We start from the raw sequence: 18,244 nt of genomic DNA, 5'->3' as shown, positions 1-18,244 counted from the left end.
CAAAATGATGGAAGCAGTGTTGCACCGTTGCAACCCAGGCTCTACCCCTTTCATACATATGTGCATGTAGAATAGTGGTGCAACATCCCAATGCAGGTAGAATAGGGATATAGCTTATGTCATTGTGACACTGCTTTTGTCATTTGCTCCCCATCCCTGTCATCCCCTTCAGATGCTGCTGCCTCCTAGGTAATGAGAAGTAAAGTGTAACAGATTTTACTGTTCTTGGATGGTGTCAGAAAAGAGGAGGAAATGCAGTACAAAACTCCATGGGTGTCGGCCTTGTGGGGTAAACCAGATAGGAATCACAACTAGATGAGCTAATTGTACTTTCTTGTAAAGCTACATTGACAGAATCTTGCAAGTCTAAAAATACAATCCCCCCCACACACATCTCCTTTACAGCCGAAGAAACTATGGATGGTCCCTTTTGAGCTTCTTGCCCCACCCACTATCCAGTTGTGGGCTACACTGTCTCTTATCTGAAGTTCCCTTGGTAGCATCTCTTTGCCCAGTCTCCCAAGGTCTTTCCCACATACCATTACAATGGGCTGGGGATGAGATAAGGGTAACTATCATGGAAATGAGGGGGAATATTTCTGTTGGTGCAGCCCAGTTGTGCTGTGATTAAGTAGGCCTTAACAAGCCTTAAGAGACAAAAGAAGGATCCTGACAACCTGGAAGAATGACTACAAAGTTTTATTACTCTTGGGTTTCCATCCAAAGCTGAAAGGAACCACATATTAACACTTTTTATTTGAATCTAAAAGATGTCCCCCCATCTTTTGTTGTTGTTGTTTCTGCATCTTAATTTGTATTAACACTCTTTTTCAGCTTTTTGAATAGAAAGGAAGATGGACTGGGAATGTGTGTAGAGTGGGGTCATAGAAAATCAGGATTCACTGTTTGGAGATTGACTATCATGACACTTGGAGAGTGAAATCTAGAAATCTGACCCCAGACTTGTTTTGCCCTTGATATATAAAGTGTATGATGAACAAGAGGAAGCATCATCAAAGTTGCAGTACTGAGACACTGATGTAGAACAGCTTTGCATTAACCAAAGATGCAAAGCAACCTTTTTTCCCTTTTATAAAGAAGATAGCACTGATATAATTCATAAACGCACAATATACAAAGCTGCAGTTAAAATCTCTGGAAGAAACATTAACAATCTCAGATATGCAGATGATACCACTTTGATGGCTGAAAGCGAAGAGGAACTGAGGAGCTTTATGATGAAGGTGAAAGAAGAAAGTGCAAAAGCTGGCTTGCAGCTAAACCTCAAAAAAACCAAGATTATGGCAACCAGCTTGATTGATAACTGGCAAATAGAGGGAGAAAATATAGACGCAGTGAAAGACTTTGTATTCCTAGGTGCAAAGATTACTGCAGATGCTGACTGCAGTCAGGAAATCAGAAGACGCTTAATCCTTGGGAGAAGAGCAATGACCAATCTCGATAAAATAGTTAAGAGCAGAGACATCACACTGACAACAAAGGTCCACATAGTTAAAGCAATGGTACTCCCAGTAGTAACATATGGCTGCGAGAGCTGGACCATAAGGAAGGCTGAGAGAAGGAAGATCGATGCTTTGGAACTGTGGTGTTGGAGGAAAATTCTGAGAGTGCCTTGGACTGCAAGAAGATCAAACCAGTCCATCCTCCAGGAAATAAAGCCAGACTGCTCACTTGAGGGAATGATATTAAAGGCAAAACTGAAATACTTTGGCCACATAATGAGAAGACAGGACAGCCTGGAGAAGATGCTGATGCTAGGGAGAGTGGAGGGCAAAAGGAAGAGGGGCCGACCAAGGGCAAGGTGGATGGGTGATATTCTAGAGGTGACGGACTCGTCCCTGGGGGAGCTGGGGGTGTTGACGACCGACAGGAAGCTCTGGCGTGGGCTGGTCCATGAAGTCACGAAGAGTCGGAAGCGACTAAACGAATAAACAACAACAACAACAATATACAAAAAGGGAATTAAATAAAGCACAAATTCCAGAGTTACAGAAAACCTTAGGAATAGAAGTGCTTTGTATCTCATGAGGCATTACATCATGATTGATTTAAAAAAAAACACTTTTGTGGGGAAAAGGGGGAGAGAAATTACCTATAAGCCTATCATTTGCTCCTCATTTCTTTACCAGTTTAAAAATATTGAGCAACATTATAAATGAGTTCACATTATGGCTTATTCAGTGTATAAAGTCCACCTGTGCATTCTTTGCACCTACAGAAAAACAAATTATTCTTGTATCATAGAGAAAACCATAATATGCTTCCTGAATTTGAGCTGTTATTCAAATGTATACTCATGTTACATTTATTTTAGGAAATAGTATTACCAGTCAAAGTTTCAAGGTGCCAGGTGCCTTTCCTCTTTCTATATGATGAACCTCATTTTTTAAAATAAGAATTTTATTAAAGTTTTAGAAGAAGTTAAAATACAAAATACAGAAAAGCTAAATTACAGAGTTAAAGAAAAATGACAAGAAAACATAAAAAGTGCAAGAATAGCAGAAAAATTAAGAAAAATGTGACTTCTGACCTTCTCCAACACAGACATAAATACTTACTAAAATATCTTAATCTCTTACTCTTAATTAAACCTTAATCAACATTATTTCTATAAAAACAAACCAATTCATCATCAAAAGCCAAATCAATACTTGATTTTTTTTTCAGTTAGACGCAAATAGTCCAGAAGCGGTTTCTAAGTAGAAACAAATCCCCTCATGTTGTGGTCTTTTATGAGTGCGGTCTTGCTGCTGTTATCATATACAATGATGAACCTCATTTTGCAGAATGCACATTTAAGACTATCATTCACATTACTTAGCAAGAGTACAATACATTCAATAATAGTCCATGGCAGTGTTTCTCAACCTTTGCAACATGGACTTCAACTCTCAGAATTCCCCAGTCAGCAAGTTGCTAAGTGTCAGGGTCAGCCTCGCTCCGAATAAGACACGGACTCACTTAATAGGGATTAAGGATTTCCGGTTTATTGAAACGGTACTGACAGAGAGAAAAACGGGAACGGGGCTGCGGTGGTGAGGTGTCCTGTTTGTACCCCTCTTGCGGGGCACAGCTGGACGTACCAATCAGCGGCCCATCCTTTCAGTTTTATGGCCAGGGCATTGACTTTGCCCCTTTCAGTCCTGAAACAGGGACCCCATTCTTCGAGGTAGTATCTCGCATTTGTCAAGAAAAAGGAGAGTTTCGAGGGGTCCCCGTCAAACTTTATGCCAAAGTCCTTGGCTGCCATCCTGGCCTGGCTCCAGGTCACATCTGGGCTGTGCAGCGTGCTGCGTGGGGGCTGGTGCGGGTCAAATCGGCTCCAGGCGTCTGGCGGTGTCAGTGTCGTCTCTCGCTGGGTCTCCTCGCAAGTAGGTTGTCTCATCGACAGGGTGGGAGGGTGGGATGTTGCCCATCTGGTGGCCTCTTGGAACTGGGCTCCGCCGTAGCCGCCGCCATCCGCTGGGTCGTCGCCCCGTCTCTCGTCCGGATGCACCTCCAGTTGTCAGGTGGGTTCCTGGGACCGGGCTCCACCGTAGCCGCTGCTGTCCGCAAGGTTGTCTCGCCATCTCTCGTCCGGGTGCGCCTCCACGATGCTGCTGCCGCGGGGTTCCTGCGCCGCCGTCAGCTGCTGGAGCAGCAGCCGTATCGCTTGCACCCCCTCCTCCAGCGCGTCCAGCCTCGCCGCCGTCTGCAGACTCCCGCCAGTGTGCTCGGCTCTCCACTCGCTCTCGCCTCCGGTCATTGTGGATGACGGTCCATCCTTCGCCCCCGCCGGGGTCTCAGGTGAACCTAGAGGGGATCCCCCCATCTCGCGCGCCACAGCCCGCTGGCCACGGGACGCCTGGGAGTCCCCCCCCCCACTCCTCTTCCTCCAAGCTGGATCCCATACTTACCTGGGTGTCGCGTCGCCGGGACCTCAGGCACATCCCTCCCAAGGGGAGGGGAGCTTCTCTGCCGGGTGCCGAGTGGTTGCGTTGCCGTGCTCCGTGGTTCTTCATACCTAGTTGGGTCCCTCACAAGCTGGTTGGATTGGTGCTAGGTAAAAATTTTTTGTGGGTTCCCGTTTTTTTGTCGGGGTCAGCCTCGCTCCGAATAAGACACGGACTCACTTAATAGGGATTAAGGATTTCCGGTTTATTGAAACGGTACTGACAGAGAGAAAAACGGGAACGGGGGTACAGTGGTGAGGTGTCCTGTTTATACCCCTCTTGCGGGGTCCCATGCTTCTCCACCCTCCATTGTCCCCATTCCCCTTGATGGGTTTCTTGATGGCTGTGTGGGTGTTTCCCCGATTGCTGTCCTTGTCCTCTTGGTTCAGGTGTGTCCTCCAGGGCACGAGTTGTGGGTTATCGCTGCTTATCTGAAGTCCTTCTATTCATCTGTATATGAGTCCATGGGTATGGGTGCTTTGGGTGCTTGGTTTAAGCGTTGATTTGATTATCTGCTTCCTTCCTTTCTTAATGATCATGATCCACGTTGTGAGGCTCTTTGTGCCTTGCAACGGGGTCATGACACTAAGATTGAGAAACACTGGTCTATGGATTACATACTTCTCATGCCAATTTTTTTCTAAAACTAGAACAAAATAAATTCTATCTAGTTCTCTTAAATTGTTTTTACAAACACATTACATAAATTAAAGAATATTAATATAATCTGGGGGGAGGTAGAGAAGAAAGGAAAATGTATTATCTGTCAGCACATTGATTGTATATATAACAAAAATATTTTTATCCCCAATCAGACATTGAAAAACAGCCCTACTGTATATTAGTAATAGTCCAGGTAGTCACCAGAGGTAAAAAACCGATTTGAGGGCACATACACAAGTTTTACCAAGGAAAAACATGGCATAATAAAGAAAGGCATATTTCAAGAGAGAGGAAAGTCCTATTGATGAGTTACCGGTACAGCCTTATTGACTTTCCAGATTCTTGAAAGAGAAAGTTTCTGGTAAATATTAACTCAAGGCATGTGTGCACAAACACTATTTGATTAATGATGCAATGTATACTTAGTCAGAAGGTCAGCCAGTGAATTAAAGTACATGTGCCCAGACAGCACTCTAGATGCCATGGCAGATGGCAAATCAGCATTGACTCATTAGATTCTATTTCATGCTATATTCAGAACAACTGAATCACTGTGCTTACAGTGCATGGCTACCTATGAATATATAATTTTCCCTTGTAAGTATGTATGTATGTATGTATGTGTTTATTTATAGGTGACAAAAGGGCCAGTGTGATATAGTGGGGTAAGGCACCAGGCTAGAAACAGGGAGACTGAGAGTTCTACTCCTGCCTTAGGCATGAAGCCAGCTGGGTAACCCTGGGCCAGTCCCTCTCTCTCAGTCCTGAGAAGGAAGCAAGGGCAAGCCACTTCCAAAAACCCTTGCCACAAAAACTGCAGGGACTAGTCCAGGCAGTCGCCAGGCGTCAAAAACTGACTTGAAGGCACCAAAAAAGAAAAAAACACAGATTCTGTCGTCATCATTTTTGAAAGGAAGGCAAAATACCACAGATTTCTGTTGTCTTGTACTGGAGTTACCATGTCCTTGATGAGGACTATTGCTTATCTCCGATAATTAAGACATTAAAATGAGTAAGTAAAAGAGAGATAGAAAATCAGAGAGATTGGAGGCCTAACAGAGATTATGATAATGAAGTCAAATTTTTAGAAAAGGATAAATTCCACAGTAGAACAACAAGTCTTAGCATCCCTATTCATAACCTATACAAGCCGTCTTCATCAAGAACATGGTCAATGACTGGTTGTAAATCTCCTTTTTCAACACCATTGTAACTTTGGTTGCTGAACGAACAGTCAGTAAGAGAGGACTACCTGTATACGGCTTGAGTCACTGTGGCTTGGATTGAAGTTTGACCGCATCCTATTGTCAGAACTTTGTAGAAGGAAGCAGGACAGGAAACAACCAAGGAACAAGTCCCTCTGTAATGGTATGAGAATGACCTTGGGAGACAGGGGGAAGAGCCGCAGCCAGGGCAACAGTCAGATAAGAGGCAGCTTAGCTTGCAGAAGGAATGTGGGCATGCAAATGTCTCAGAAGGGACCCTCCCTAGTTTCTTCGGCTCTAAAGGTGACAGGGGAAACATGTATTGTCAGATTTGCAAGATTCTGTTAATGTAACCTTACAATAAAGAAGAGCTAGTGCTACTGGGTGTGCTTCTTGTCTGGATGGGCTGACTATATTTCCTTGAGACAAAAACGGGACATTGGGATGGCAAAACGGGACGGGATTATGTAATATTCCGTATTCACGAAAAAGACGATAAAAAAAGTTATCGACAGTAAGCTGGGAAGGTGCAGGAGTGGGGGGTGCAGTAATGGTTGGGTCCGGAGAGGCTGGTGCAGGGGTGGCGTTGGGCGGAGACGTTGCAGGAGGGCTGCGAGCTGGGACGGAGGAGAGGAACGAGGCTGGAGGAGGCTGGAGAAGTGCAGGAGGGCTGAGGGCAGTAGAGGGCTGGGGAGGAGAGGAATGAGGCAGCAGGAGGCTGGAGAGGGGGAGGGCTGAGAGCAGCCCTGAGCTGGACGGGAGAAGAGGAACAAGGCGTTAGGAGGCTGGAGAAACAAAACTGTTCCTGTCTGGCGCGCCCTTTTATTTTTTTTCTTCCCGCCATTTTGGCCTGAGAACCAATCAGCTTCTTTTCTGCTGGGCACACTTTTCCGACCATCTTCCACTGCACTGATTGGCGGCAGCAACTCTTCCTCTTGCTCACTGCCAATCAGCTGTTCCTAGGTTCTGCTCTAGGTTTCCCGCTGGATTGAGAACTACTGCCAAGTCAGCCTCCTTTTCAATTTCAATTTCAATTTTTTCCCGCTTTTCCCAATAACGGCTCCAATGTTTTTAAAAAACGGGACAAAATTGACATTTATATTATAATGACCGGACGGTCGGGAAATGTTAAAAAAAACAGGACTGTCCGGTTCAAAACAGGACGTATGGTCAGCCTATGTCTGGAATACCTCGCAAGGCTGTCAGTCCCTGAGTAATGATTAGTAAAATTTATTAGGAAACATTTAAGGCAGTGTTTCTCAACCTTAGCAACTTTAAGATGTCTGGACCGTAGGAGAAAAATCCACAATTGCTGACAGCCAGATATTATGTAGGCTCATTCTGGAGCATGTTTTCCTATACAGTAGTAGCAATCTGGGATCCACTTACTAGAGCACATTCAGCTAAAAGTGAAAGGTGGCCTTAAGCATTGTGTGAGTTCAACCGGGTCATTTTGAAGCAAGGATAGATTTATTTTGTATTGTATTGTATTGTACTGTATTGTTATATCCCTATATGAAATTGAAGTTGAATTCATTCGGAGGGCAGCAGATTGAGGAAGGCTGTCCCATTTATTAAAGAGTCTGTTTAAAAAAGGGCTGCTGCAGACATCCTGGTTTAGGTTGCAGTCTGATACTCGGGGAGGAAGCAGTCCAAGAGAACACAGTTAAGCCTGGTTTAGAAGAGACGAATGTAAATCAGATTAGCAGAAAAAGCTTTTGATAAAATCAAAGGCGCTGGCTTTCAAATCTTTCATTATTTCTCTAACCTCCCCCCCACCTTTCAGCATTGGAGGAAGTGTATATTTAATACACACAGCAAAATCTTTTTTTCCCTAAGAATGGGTTAAATGGGCTCTTTAGTTTTCCCGAAGCCAACCGTTTGCTAACCCAGAGCCCCGAAGCGGCTAATCTAGTGACGCAACACGCGTCGTCTTCTGAACAGCGGACGGGAGACGGAGGCTCACTTGGGATGGAAACACGGAGAAGCGTCCGGCGGAGCCACTGCCTTTTTCTCTCCGACCTCTGCTGACAGAGGAGGAGGAAGGAGAGGGGCCGCTCGCTTTGCAGCCGGCCTCGTCGCCCGGGCTCCCTCGCCAGCACTCTGCACAGCGCCGCCACACACGCGCACGCCTCCCTCAAGGCTTACGAGGCCGGCGCGCGAGCCGTTTTCGTAGCCGCGGCTTCCGCCTCCAGGCGCTTGCGGTGCGGAAGCTTTTTTCTCCACAGGCCGCGTAGGACGGAGCGGCTGTCCCCCAAGCTGGGTAAGGAGCGGGGCGCCTAAACAGAGGTAAGGGGAGGGGGGAGAGAGGCGGGTCGCTTTTAATTTGCTCTTTGTGACGCTCGCGCGGCGGGGCGGGAATGACCCGCTGCTAGCGCAGTCCTGGGGACGGGAAGATAGGCATCCCCGGGCGGACGTGGCGTGTCAGCGAGGCCTTGCTGAACCTTTGGGGAGCAAGGGCAGCGCCCGCCTTTCTACCCCCACCCCCGAGCCTTGCGGACCCCGCAGCAGCCAACCGGGCGCCTTTTGCTCTCCTTCGCAACGCCGTAAACACTGTTGCCTGCCGGTTCGGCTGCACCTCGAACCTGTGGTTAGCCAAAGAGAGGTAGCCGGTCTGCCGTGTCAGGGGAAAATAGAGGCACACGCGGCATCCCGCACCGGGGATTGTCGCTTCAGCATCCCTCGGAGGGTGGAGGCCCTTCGCTTGCTCCGTGCTTATTCATGCAAAAGCCTGACCTGATCTGGAGCCGAATGTTACGTGAAGCAACGGTCTTGGTCTAGAGACATTTCACTCTTTAACTGTGCAATGAATTGTACCTCCGCCCCTAAAACAGATGCAAGGTCGACCTTTTTAGCAACGTGGATTGTTCCCAAAGGCCACGTAGGAGCAAAGTGGTGGGCTAAGTGCAAGATGCTCTTACTGAAGTGTTTAATTTTCGGAGGCTCAGGATGGAGGAATCAGCCCAAATAACTGCACCCTATACTGTATATTCTAAATATGTGGTAATAGTGTTCCATCAGATGTCAACAATAAAAGGTAAAGTAGGGTAATTTCTCAGAGATAAGGGCCAGAAAATTATGACTGTCTTAGGATAAAATAAAGGGAACATTAAAATATGTGTATAAAGAACAAATTATATTCAGTGTTTAAATATAAGTGAAGGTTTTGATCTGCAAGCAAAGGTCTTATGATTCAGGCTGCCCGAAATCTTATGATTCAGACTGGGAAATACTTTGTTTGCCGAACCCAATTCCCCCCTTCCTTCTCTTCCAGGCCTATTTAAAAGCACTGTCCTCCATTCAGTGACTATTTCAGCAAAAAAAAAAATTTCTGGGGAGTACATATATTAACTGTCCTGAGCTTGCAACTCACAGAAATATCTTCATCTTGACCCACATTTACCCTTACCAGGAAAGTTTAAGCACTTACGAGCTTGATCAAGTTAATCCTATTTTTAAAAAACGTGTTTTAAAATCTTAAGCCATCCATTTCTGGTGGGTAGAATCTATGTCTCATAGAGGGAAATTATTTCATTATACAGATATCCCTATGATACCTTCCAAGTAGACTGTAAAGCAAAAATGTAAAAAGCAGTGTAAACAATAATGGACTAAAATGAGAGCAATAAAACCAGCCAGTTACTTTTGCTCTCAGTTCACAGGCCAGAGATACCTGCTTGTTTTCACTACCCACGTTGCTGAAAGAATTCCACCACTGCCTTTGGAAAGTACCTGAAAATGGCAAATAGTCTACAGCACAGCAGCCATCTGCTTGCAACTGAGAGCAAAGTAACTCAGATATTGTGTGTGGATATCAGCTACCAGTAGGTTTCCAAGCTCAGTTACTGGTGCTGGTTTTAATCTGTAAAATCCTAATATGGTTTTGAGCCCAGCTGTGCTCACTCCTTTTAGCAGGAGATGCTGTTGGTATCTTTTCTCCAAGGGTTGGGACTTCTCAGTGGCTGCCCCATTTCTGTAGAACTCTCTTCCTCCCCACTACCAGCAAGGATCAGGTGACCCCCACTTCAGGGAGGTGGTTAAAATAGTCTGCTGCTGCTCATTTTGAGAATGGACATCATTGTGCCATTTTGTATTATGGTGGGCTAGGCTGGATTCTACTGTTGGTCATATAGTTTTTTAAGGGTTAAATTACAGTATAAGCTTTCTTCTGAGTTTTGGGACGAAGTTGTTGGGTTGGTTTTATGGATTTTTATTGTGAACTATTTAGAGCTTAGATTATGATTAGGGTGTACTGGAATGCAACCCTATATACATAACTGGGGGTGCTGCCACAGAAAACAGCTTCTCTGATGTTGCCATCAACCAGAACTTTTTACATTTTTTTATGGTAGTGAAACTTAAGCCAGATGTACAAGCTGGGTTTGGAAAAGGCAGAGGAACTAGGGACCAAATTGCCAATATCCGCTGGATAATGGAAAAAGCCAGGGAGTTTCAGAAAAACATCTATTTCTGTTTTATTACTATTCTAAAGCCTTTGACTGTGTGGACCATAACAAATTGTGGCAAGTTCTTAGTGGTATGGGGATACCAAGTCGTCTTGTCTGCCTCCTGAAGAATCTGTATAACGACCAAGTAGCAACAGTCAGAACAGACCACGGAACAACGGACTGGTTTAAGATTGGGAAAGGAGTACGGCAGGGCTGTATACTCTCACCCTACCTATTCAACTTGTATGCAGAACACATCATGCGACATGCTGGGCTTGAGGAATCCAAGGCTGGAGTTAAAATCGCTGGAGGAAACATTAACAATCTCAGATATGCAGATGATACCACTTTGATGGCTGAAAGCGAAGAGGAACTGAGGAGCCTTATGATGAAGGTGAAAGAAGAAAGTGCAAAAGCTGGCTTGCAGCCAAACCTCAAAAAAGCCAAGATTATGGCAACCAGCTTGATTGATAACTGGCAAATAGAGGGAGAAAATGTAGAAGCAGTGAAAGACTTTGTATTCCTAGGTGCAAAGATAACTGCAGATGCTGACTGCAGTCAGGAAATCAGAAGACGCTTAATCCTTGGGAGAAGAGCAATGACAAATCTTGATAAAATAGTTAAGAGCAGAGACATCACACTGACAACAAAGGTCCGCATAGTTACAGCAATGGTGTTCCCTGTAGTAACATATGGCTGCGAGAGCTGGACCATAAGGAAGGCTGAGGGAAGGCAGATCGATGCTTTTGAACTGTGGTGTTGGAGGAAAATTCTGAGAGTTCCTTGGACTGCAAGAAGATCAAACCAGTCCATCCTCCAGGAAAGAGCCAGACTGCTCACTTGAGGGAATGATATTAAAGGCAAAACTGAAATACTTTGGCCACATAATGAGAAGACAGGACAGCCTGGAGAAGATGCTGATGCTAGGGAGAGTGGAGGGCAAAAGGAAGAGGGGCCGACCAAGGGCAAGGTGGATGGATGATATTCTAGAGGTGACGGACTCGTCCCTGGGGGAGCTGGGGGTGTTGACGACCGACAAGAAGCTCTGGTGTGGGCTGGTCCATGAAGTCACGAAGAGTCGGAAGCGACTAAACGACAAAACAAAACTTAAAACCTTACTTCAGATGCAGGCAGGAGGAGATGGTCTTTCAAATATCAGCGGCCCTAAGATATAAGTACACACATCACCCTTGTTGAATTAGCCTTTAAATAAGTTGGAAGTCAGTGTAATTGATTTAAGACTAATGTAAAATTCTATAGTCTGAAAAATGTGCACCAGCTGCAGTTTCTAAATAGTTTCTAAAGTCTCTCCTATCTCAAAGGAAGGAATATTGCAACTAAACATGATAGACAAGATATATAACAAAAGTCAACAGCTGTTTAAATCAGAAAAAAAATGATCCGTGATGGTTCCACTCAGTAGTAGATAAGTGATGCATGTGTTTAATCTATCCTGTGCTCCTTATTTTCCTCTGCAGAGACATTATGTCTGACACTTAAGAAAACCAAATAAATTGAATGGTGAAAAGTAGGTTCAGAAAGTTAACCTATTTTATTATCATTGATTCTCTATTTTATAGAGGACTAATTTCATACTAAGCTATTGTAGTTCTATTTTGCATTCCTTTGCTGATTTAGCATTTAAATTGACCAAACTCTTCATCATACTTTTTGTTTCAAGGGATTAATTTAATTATTTGGCATGCATCTAATTAGAAAACTATATAATACTAGAATGGTAATTTGTGAGTTAATAATTGCTCATTGGGTACTGAGATAGACTAAATCTGAGGCAGATATCATTGAAAGCTAATATTTAATCTTTACCTGCACAACAAAGCAGAAGTAAGATTACTTTGCATTAAAGTGAAATAAATGATTGAAACAAATGCGACTGCCTGAAGTGTTAATAGAAAGATGTGCTATTGGGTGTTACTAAAAAGGAACTTTTCTCTATTTTAAATTACTGTTCTGAGGAAGGACGCTACTTGAATTTACAATGTATAATCAGTTCTTGTAGCCTGTTACCACATTTATATATTATAAAATTATGAACAAAACTGTTCAGAACTAGCTTGAAAAATATTAATTTTCTGATTTTTATGTACTTTATTTGAATAAAACCTCAATGATTTAGCTATATAATTATGGTAACCTTTGGGGGGGGGGTTGTATGAATTGGAAGGAAAATTATCTTTGATTTCCATAGATTGCTGTATAATTATTTTCATTTCCTTTTAAGAGAAAATAACACTTGCCTCTCAGTTACATAATCCCTGCTGTAAGCACTTTATATCATAAATGCTGGTCAGTTAACATCTGACATTTCAGAATTTGAAACATGTTTATTCAACTATACAAGGTTCCCTTTCTTTCAGGGTCAAGTCACCCAGAGTCTTTTTGGAGTTGGGTGGACTTAACAAATACAGTAAAATGAATAATATTAGTGATATGTGTAGGAGTCAAAGGGAAAAATCCCTACTGTCTTGGCTTGTACATAGGCAGCAAGAAATAGGAGATCTGGCATGTTAACTATTTTGCTTCACTGAAAGAAATGCCAAGTTGTTTTTTAAAAGACTATAGAAGGAAGTTGTTTGGTTACTACAGATTTTTAGTTCTTTTGTACATAGTAAAGCATAAATGATATTTCTGTATATTGGCACAAAAAGAAATGTGAACTGTGGTTACAGGAAGGCCCCCCAAAATTAAAGAAATCAATTCAGAAGAAAACTAGTATTCTAGAAAGATCTTAAGTAATTGTGGTATACCAAAGAAAAGTATAGCTGATTTAAATGGCTGGAATATGATGATGCATAGGATTGATCTGGGAATTATTCTGTATTTTCTTTTCTGTAAGGAACTGCCAAGAGAAAATCTTTTTCCTTCTGTCAGCTAGGAAAAAAATGGGATGTTCTACATTGTTGTTTCTTTTCATTTCAGGAAAACTTTCCATGAGAAATAGTGGCAGATGAATAACTACAGATGTATTTTTTAAAAAGTAGAAAACAGAGTGAATACCTTACAAAATAAATACAATTTTTCATAGCTGTAGCTGAAAGAAATTGAGACTTGATGTCATAATCCTATCAATCAATTAGAGTAATTTAACCTTTGCTCCAAAATTGCTTTTTTCAACTGGTTTTATATTATTTTGTAAGAAATTTTTCTGTACTGTTATTGATAGACTAAGTGTTTATAATATACTGACTACTAAGAAATCCCAATTCATTACTTGGAACCATTTACTTGAAATACTTGGAAACCTTTAAAAATATTGTAGGCAGTACTCTAAAATTTTGTTGGGTAGAGTTTTTGAAGTGAATTTGACCTCAGCTTATTATGATTCCTTCATTACTGTTACTGAAAGTGGTAATTCTAAGTCTTTGTTTATTCGTTTAGTCGCTTCCGACTCTTCGTGACTTCATGGACCAGCCCACGCCAGAGCTTCCTGTCGGTCGTCAACACCCCCAGCTCCCCCAGGGACGAGTCCGTCACCTCTAGAATATCATCCCTCCACCTTGCCCTTGGTCGGCCCCTCTTCCTTTTGCCTTCCACTCTCCCTAGCATCAGCATCTTCTCCAGGGTGTCCTGTCTTCTCATTATGTGGCCAAAGTATTTCAGTTTTGCCTTTAATATCATTCCCTCAAGTGAGCAGTCTGGCTTTATTTCCTGGAGGATGGACTGGTTGGATCTTCTTGCAGTCCAAGGCACTCTCAGAATTTTCCTCCAACACCACAGTTCAAAAGCATCGATCTTCCTTCGCTCAGCCTTCCTTATGGTCCAGCTCTCGCAGCCATATGTTACTACAGGGAACACCATTGCTTTAACTATGCGGGCCTTTGTTGTCAGTGTGATGTCTCTGCTCTTAACTATTTTATCGAGATTTGTCATTGCTCTTCTTCCAAGGATTAAGCGTCTTCTGATTTCCTGACTGCAGTCAGCATCTGCAGTAATCTTTGCGCCTAGGAATACAAAGTCTTTCACTGCTTCTACATTTTCTCCCTCTATTTGCCAGTTATCAATCAAGCTGGTTGCCATAATCTTGGTTTTTTTGAGGTTTAGCTGCAAACCAGCTTTTGCACTTTCTTCTTTCACCTTCATCATAAGGCTCCTCAGTTCCTCTTCACTTTCACCCATCAAAGTGGTATCATCTGCATATCTGAGATTGTTAATGTTTCTTCCAGCAATTTTAACTCCAGCCTTGGATTCCTCAAGGCCAGCTTGTCGCATGATGTGTTCTGCATACAAGTTGAATAGGTAGGGTGAGAGTATACAGCCCTGCCGTACTCCTTTCCCAATCTTAAACCAGTCTGTTGTTCCGTGGTCTATTCTTACTGTTGCTACTTGGTCGTTATACAGATTCTTCAGGAGGCAGACAAGATGACTTGGTATCCCCATACCACTAAGAACTTGCCACAATTTGTTATGGTCCACACAGTCAAAGGCTTTAGAATAGTCAATAAAACAGAAATAGATGTTTTTCTGAAACTCCCTGGCTTTTTCCATTATCCAGCGGATATTGGCAATTTGGTCCCTAGTTCCTCTGCCTTTTCTAAACCCAGCTTGTACATCTGGCAATTCTTGCTCCATGAACTGCTGAAGTCTACCTTGCAGGATCTTGAGCATTACCTTACTGGCATGTGAAATGAGTGCCACTGTTCGATAGTTTGAACATTCTTTAGTGTTTCCCTTTTTTGGTATGGGGATATAAGTTGATTTTTTCCAGTCTGATGGCCATTCTTGTGTTTTCCAAATTTGCTGGCACATAGCATGCATTACCTTGACAGCATCATCTTGCAAGATTTTGAACAGTTCAGCTGGGATGCCGTCGTCTCCTGTTGCCTTGTTATTAGCAATGCTTCTTAAGGCCCACTCAACCTCACTCTTCAGGATGTCTGGCTCTAGCTCACCGACCACACTGTCAAAGCTATCCCCGATATTGTTATCCTTCCTATACAGGTTTTCTGTATATTCTTGCCACCTTTTCTTGATCTCTTCTTCTTCTGTTAGGTCCTTGCCATCTTTGTTTTTGATCATACCCATTTTTGCCTGGAATTTACCTCCAATGTTTCTAATTTTCTGGAAGAGGTCTCTTGTCCTTCCTATTCTATTGTCTTCTTCCACTTCCGCGAATTGCTTGTTTAAAAATAATTCCTTATCTCTTCTGGCTAACCTCTGGAATTTTGCATTTAATTGGGCATATCTCCCCCTATCACTGTTGCCTTTTGCTTTCCTTCTTTCTTGGGCTACTTCTAGTGTCTCAGCAGACAGCCATTTTGCCTTCTTGGTTTTCTCTTTCTTTGGGATGTATTTTGTTGCCGCCTCCTGAACAATGCTGCCAACTTCTGTCCAGAGTTCTTCCGGGACCCTATCTACTAAGTCCAGTCCCTTAAATCTATTCTTCACCTCCACTGCATATTCCTTAGGAATATTAGTGAGCTCATATCTAGCTGATCTGTGGGTCTTCCCTAATCTCTTTAGTCTGATCCCAAATTGTGCAAGAAGAAGTTCGTGATCTGAACTACAGTCAGCTCCAGGCCTTGTTTTTACCGACTGTACAGATGTCCGCCACCTTTGGCTGCAAAGGATGTAATCAATCTGATTTCGGTGTTGTCCATCTGGTGAAGTCCATGTATAAAGCCGTCTCTTAGGTTGTTGGAAGAGAGTGTTTGTTATGCAGAGTGAATTGTCTTGGCAAAATTCTATCAGCCTGTGTCCTGCTTCGTTTTGTTCTCCCAGGCCATACTTACCTGTAATTCGAGGTGTCATTTGACTGCCCACCTTAGCATTCCAGTCTCCTGTGATGAAAATAACATCTCTTTTAGGCGTGTTGTCCAGTAGGTGCTGCAGATCCTCATAGAACTGCTCTACTTCAGCTTCTTCAGCATTTGTGGTTGGGGCGTATATTTGGATCACTGTGATGTTAGATGGCTTGCCCTGAATTCGAATTGAGATCATTCTGTCGTTTTTTGGGTTGTATCCAAGCACTGCTTTAGCCACTTTACTATTAATTATGAAGGCTACTCCATTTCTTCTGTGGTCCTCTTGTCCGCAGTAGTAGATCTGGTGGTCATTTGATGTGAAGTGGCCCATTCCAGTCCATTTCAGTTCACTGACGCCCAAAATGTCTATCTTTAATCTTGACATCTCACCAATAACCACATCCAATTTGCCCTGGCTCATAGATCTTACATTCCAGGTTCCGTTGGTGTGTTGATCCTTAGAACATCGGATTCGCCGTTCACCACCAGCACCGTCGGCCGCTAGCCGTCCTTTCGGCTTTGAGCTAGCTGCGTCATCATGTCTGGGGCTAGTTGAACTCCTCCTCCCCTCCTCCCCAGTAGCATTTTGACCATCTTCCGACCTGGGGGTCTCATCTTCCGATGGTATACCGACATATCTCTGGTTGTACTGATGCATTTAGTTTTCACGGCAAGAATACTGGGGTGGGTTGCCATTACCTTCCCCAGGGATCGCATTTAGTCTGACCTCTCTGTCATGACCTTCCCGTCTTGGTTGGCCCTTCACGGTTTAGCTCATGGCATCATTGAGGTGCTCAAGCTCCAGCACCACGACAAGGTAACGATCCTTTGCTGAAGAATTCTAAGTCTACATCCTGTATAATTTAGCTGCAGTTGGTCTAATTATATACATATGGTTTCTACTCAGACCTTTGATGGAAAGACAAATGAACTTTCTCCCTGTAAGCATGTGTGAAATAAAATGAAGACTCTATTTTGCAAAATACCTTTTGAATCCTGTTTTCAGCATGCAGAACCTCCTTTATATTGTGTGGATATTTCATAAAATGTATCTATAACTGGCTCATAGCTTTAAAAAAAAGCCCCTATGGAGCAAGTATTTCTTCAGCACTGGTGCAAGAAAATCACATCTAATTGTATAACAAAGAATATGTTGTGAATAAACATGAAGTTCCACTTAACTGATTATACCTCTGTATGCATTATGGCATGCATTTTTCTTTGCATATCTATGTATGGAGAAGCACAGAGCTATTATCCTCAATGTATGGCCCTCTGGGTTGCAGTCTTTCCAAAGTGTAACTGTCCCAGTTGCTTCTCACTTTTTTTGTAAGGAACTTGGACTATCAGGGAGGAATCTACACTGCAATGTCATCACATTCCTTTGAGGTAGGTTGGATATAGAGTGTATCTCTGGCCCAAAATCTCCCAGCGAATTTCTTGTGTAAAGGAATTAGACAGGAAGGAAAAATTCAGTTCTTCATGAGATAAATCCATTACTTTATTCAATACAATCTACAGGTTCCAAGTATTCTCATGCTTTCACAATTATATTTCAGGAGCTTTATTTCAAGACCCTTGCTAAGCAGAAACCAAAGGAAGTAATGGAGAAGAATGGAAGCAACCGGAAACTTCGGGTTTGTGTTGCCACGTGTAACAGGGCAGATTATTCAAAATTGGCCCCAATCATGTTTGGCCTTAAAGCAGAACAACAGTTCTTTGAACTGGATGTTGTGGTTCTGGGCTCTCACCTGATTGATGACTATGGGTAAGAGGCATAATTAATTTCTTCAAACATGCTTAACTGGGAATGGTGGGGATGGATTTTCGTAAGACTGTTTTCTTTATTCTACATTTATTGATTTAGAATAAATGCTAGTCATTCAAATTTTTCATGCAGTCACCAAGGCAGATCAGAACTAAGTAATATATTGGAATCATTTCCCCCTTATAATAATATCAAGCTGGCTTACATAGAGCACCGAGTAGGATCCCATCCATGCTTCAGATCCCTATCTGTTTAGGTTCAACAACAGTATGATTTTGATGATTATGAGAATAGCAACAGAAACCCTGGTCAGAGAATAGCAACAGAAACCCTGGTCAGATAATCTTCTCTCGTTCTTTATTTTTAGAGCAGATGTCTTTGAAGAGATGCTTCTGCATTGGCTGAAATGTATAAATTTCTCAAAAATTTCCAAAATCAGCATATC

The 18,244-nt window shown here is 42.9% G+C and overlaps 1 protein-coding gene across 5 annotated transcripts in view; it reads left to right on the top strand.

Annotated features, from left to right (window-relative positions):
- GNE (glucosamine (UDP-N-acetyl)-2-epimerase/N-acetylmannosamine kinase) overlaps positions 1-18,244 on the top strand; it is a 50,478-nt gene that overhangs the window by 9,485 nt on the left and 22,749 nt on the right. For 3 of the 5 annotated variants that reach the window (XM_063294862.1, XM_063294860.1, XM_063294861.1), the window contains exon 2: positions 17,591-17,799. In XM_063294862.1, the coding sequence (XP_063150932.1) occupies positions 17,591-17,799 (209 nt within the window). Of the gene's footprint in view, positions 1-7,816; positions 8,111-17,590; positions 17,800-18,244 lie in introns of those variants that run through there. The other 2 variants (XM_063294864.1, XM_063294863.1) reach the window with 2 other exon arrangements.

Source organism: Candoia aspera, chromosome 2 (genome assembly GCF_035149785.1).
Source record: "Candoia aspera isolate rCanAsp1 chromosome 2, rCanAsp1.hap2, whole genome shotgun sequence".
NCBI lineage: Eukaryota > Metazoa > Chordata > Lepidosauria > Squamata > Boidae > Candoia > Candoia aspera.
Note: the sequence above shows the minus strand (reverse complement) of the source record. Positions and strands in the feature narration are given on the sequence as shown.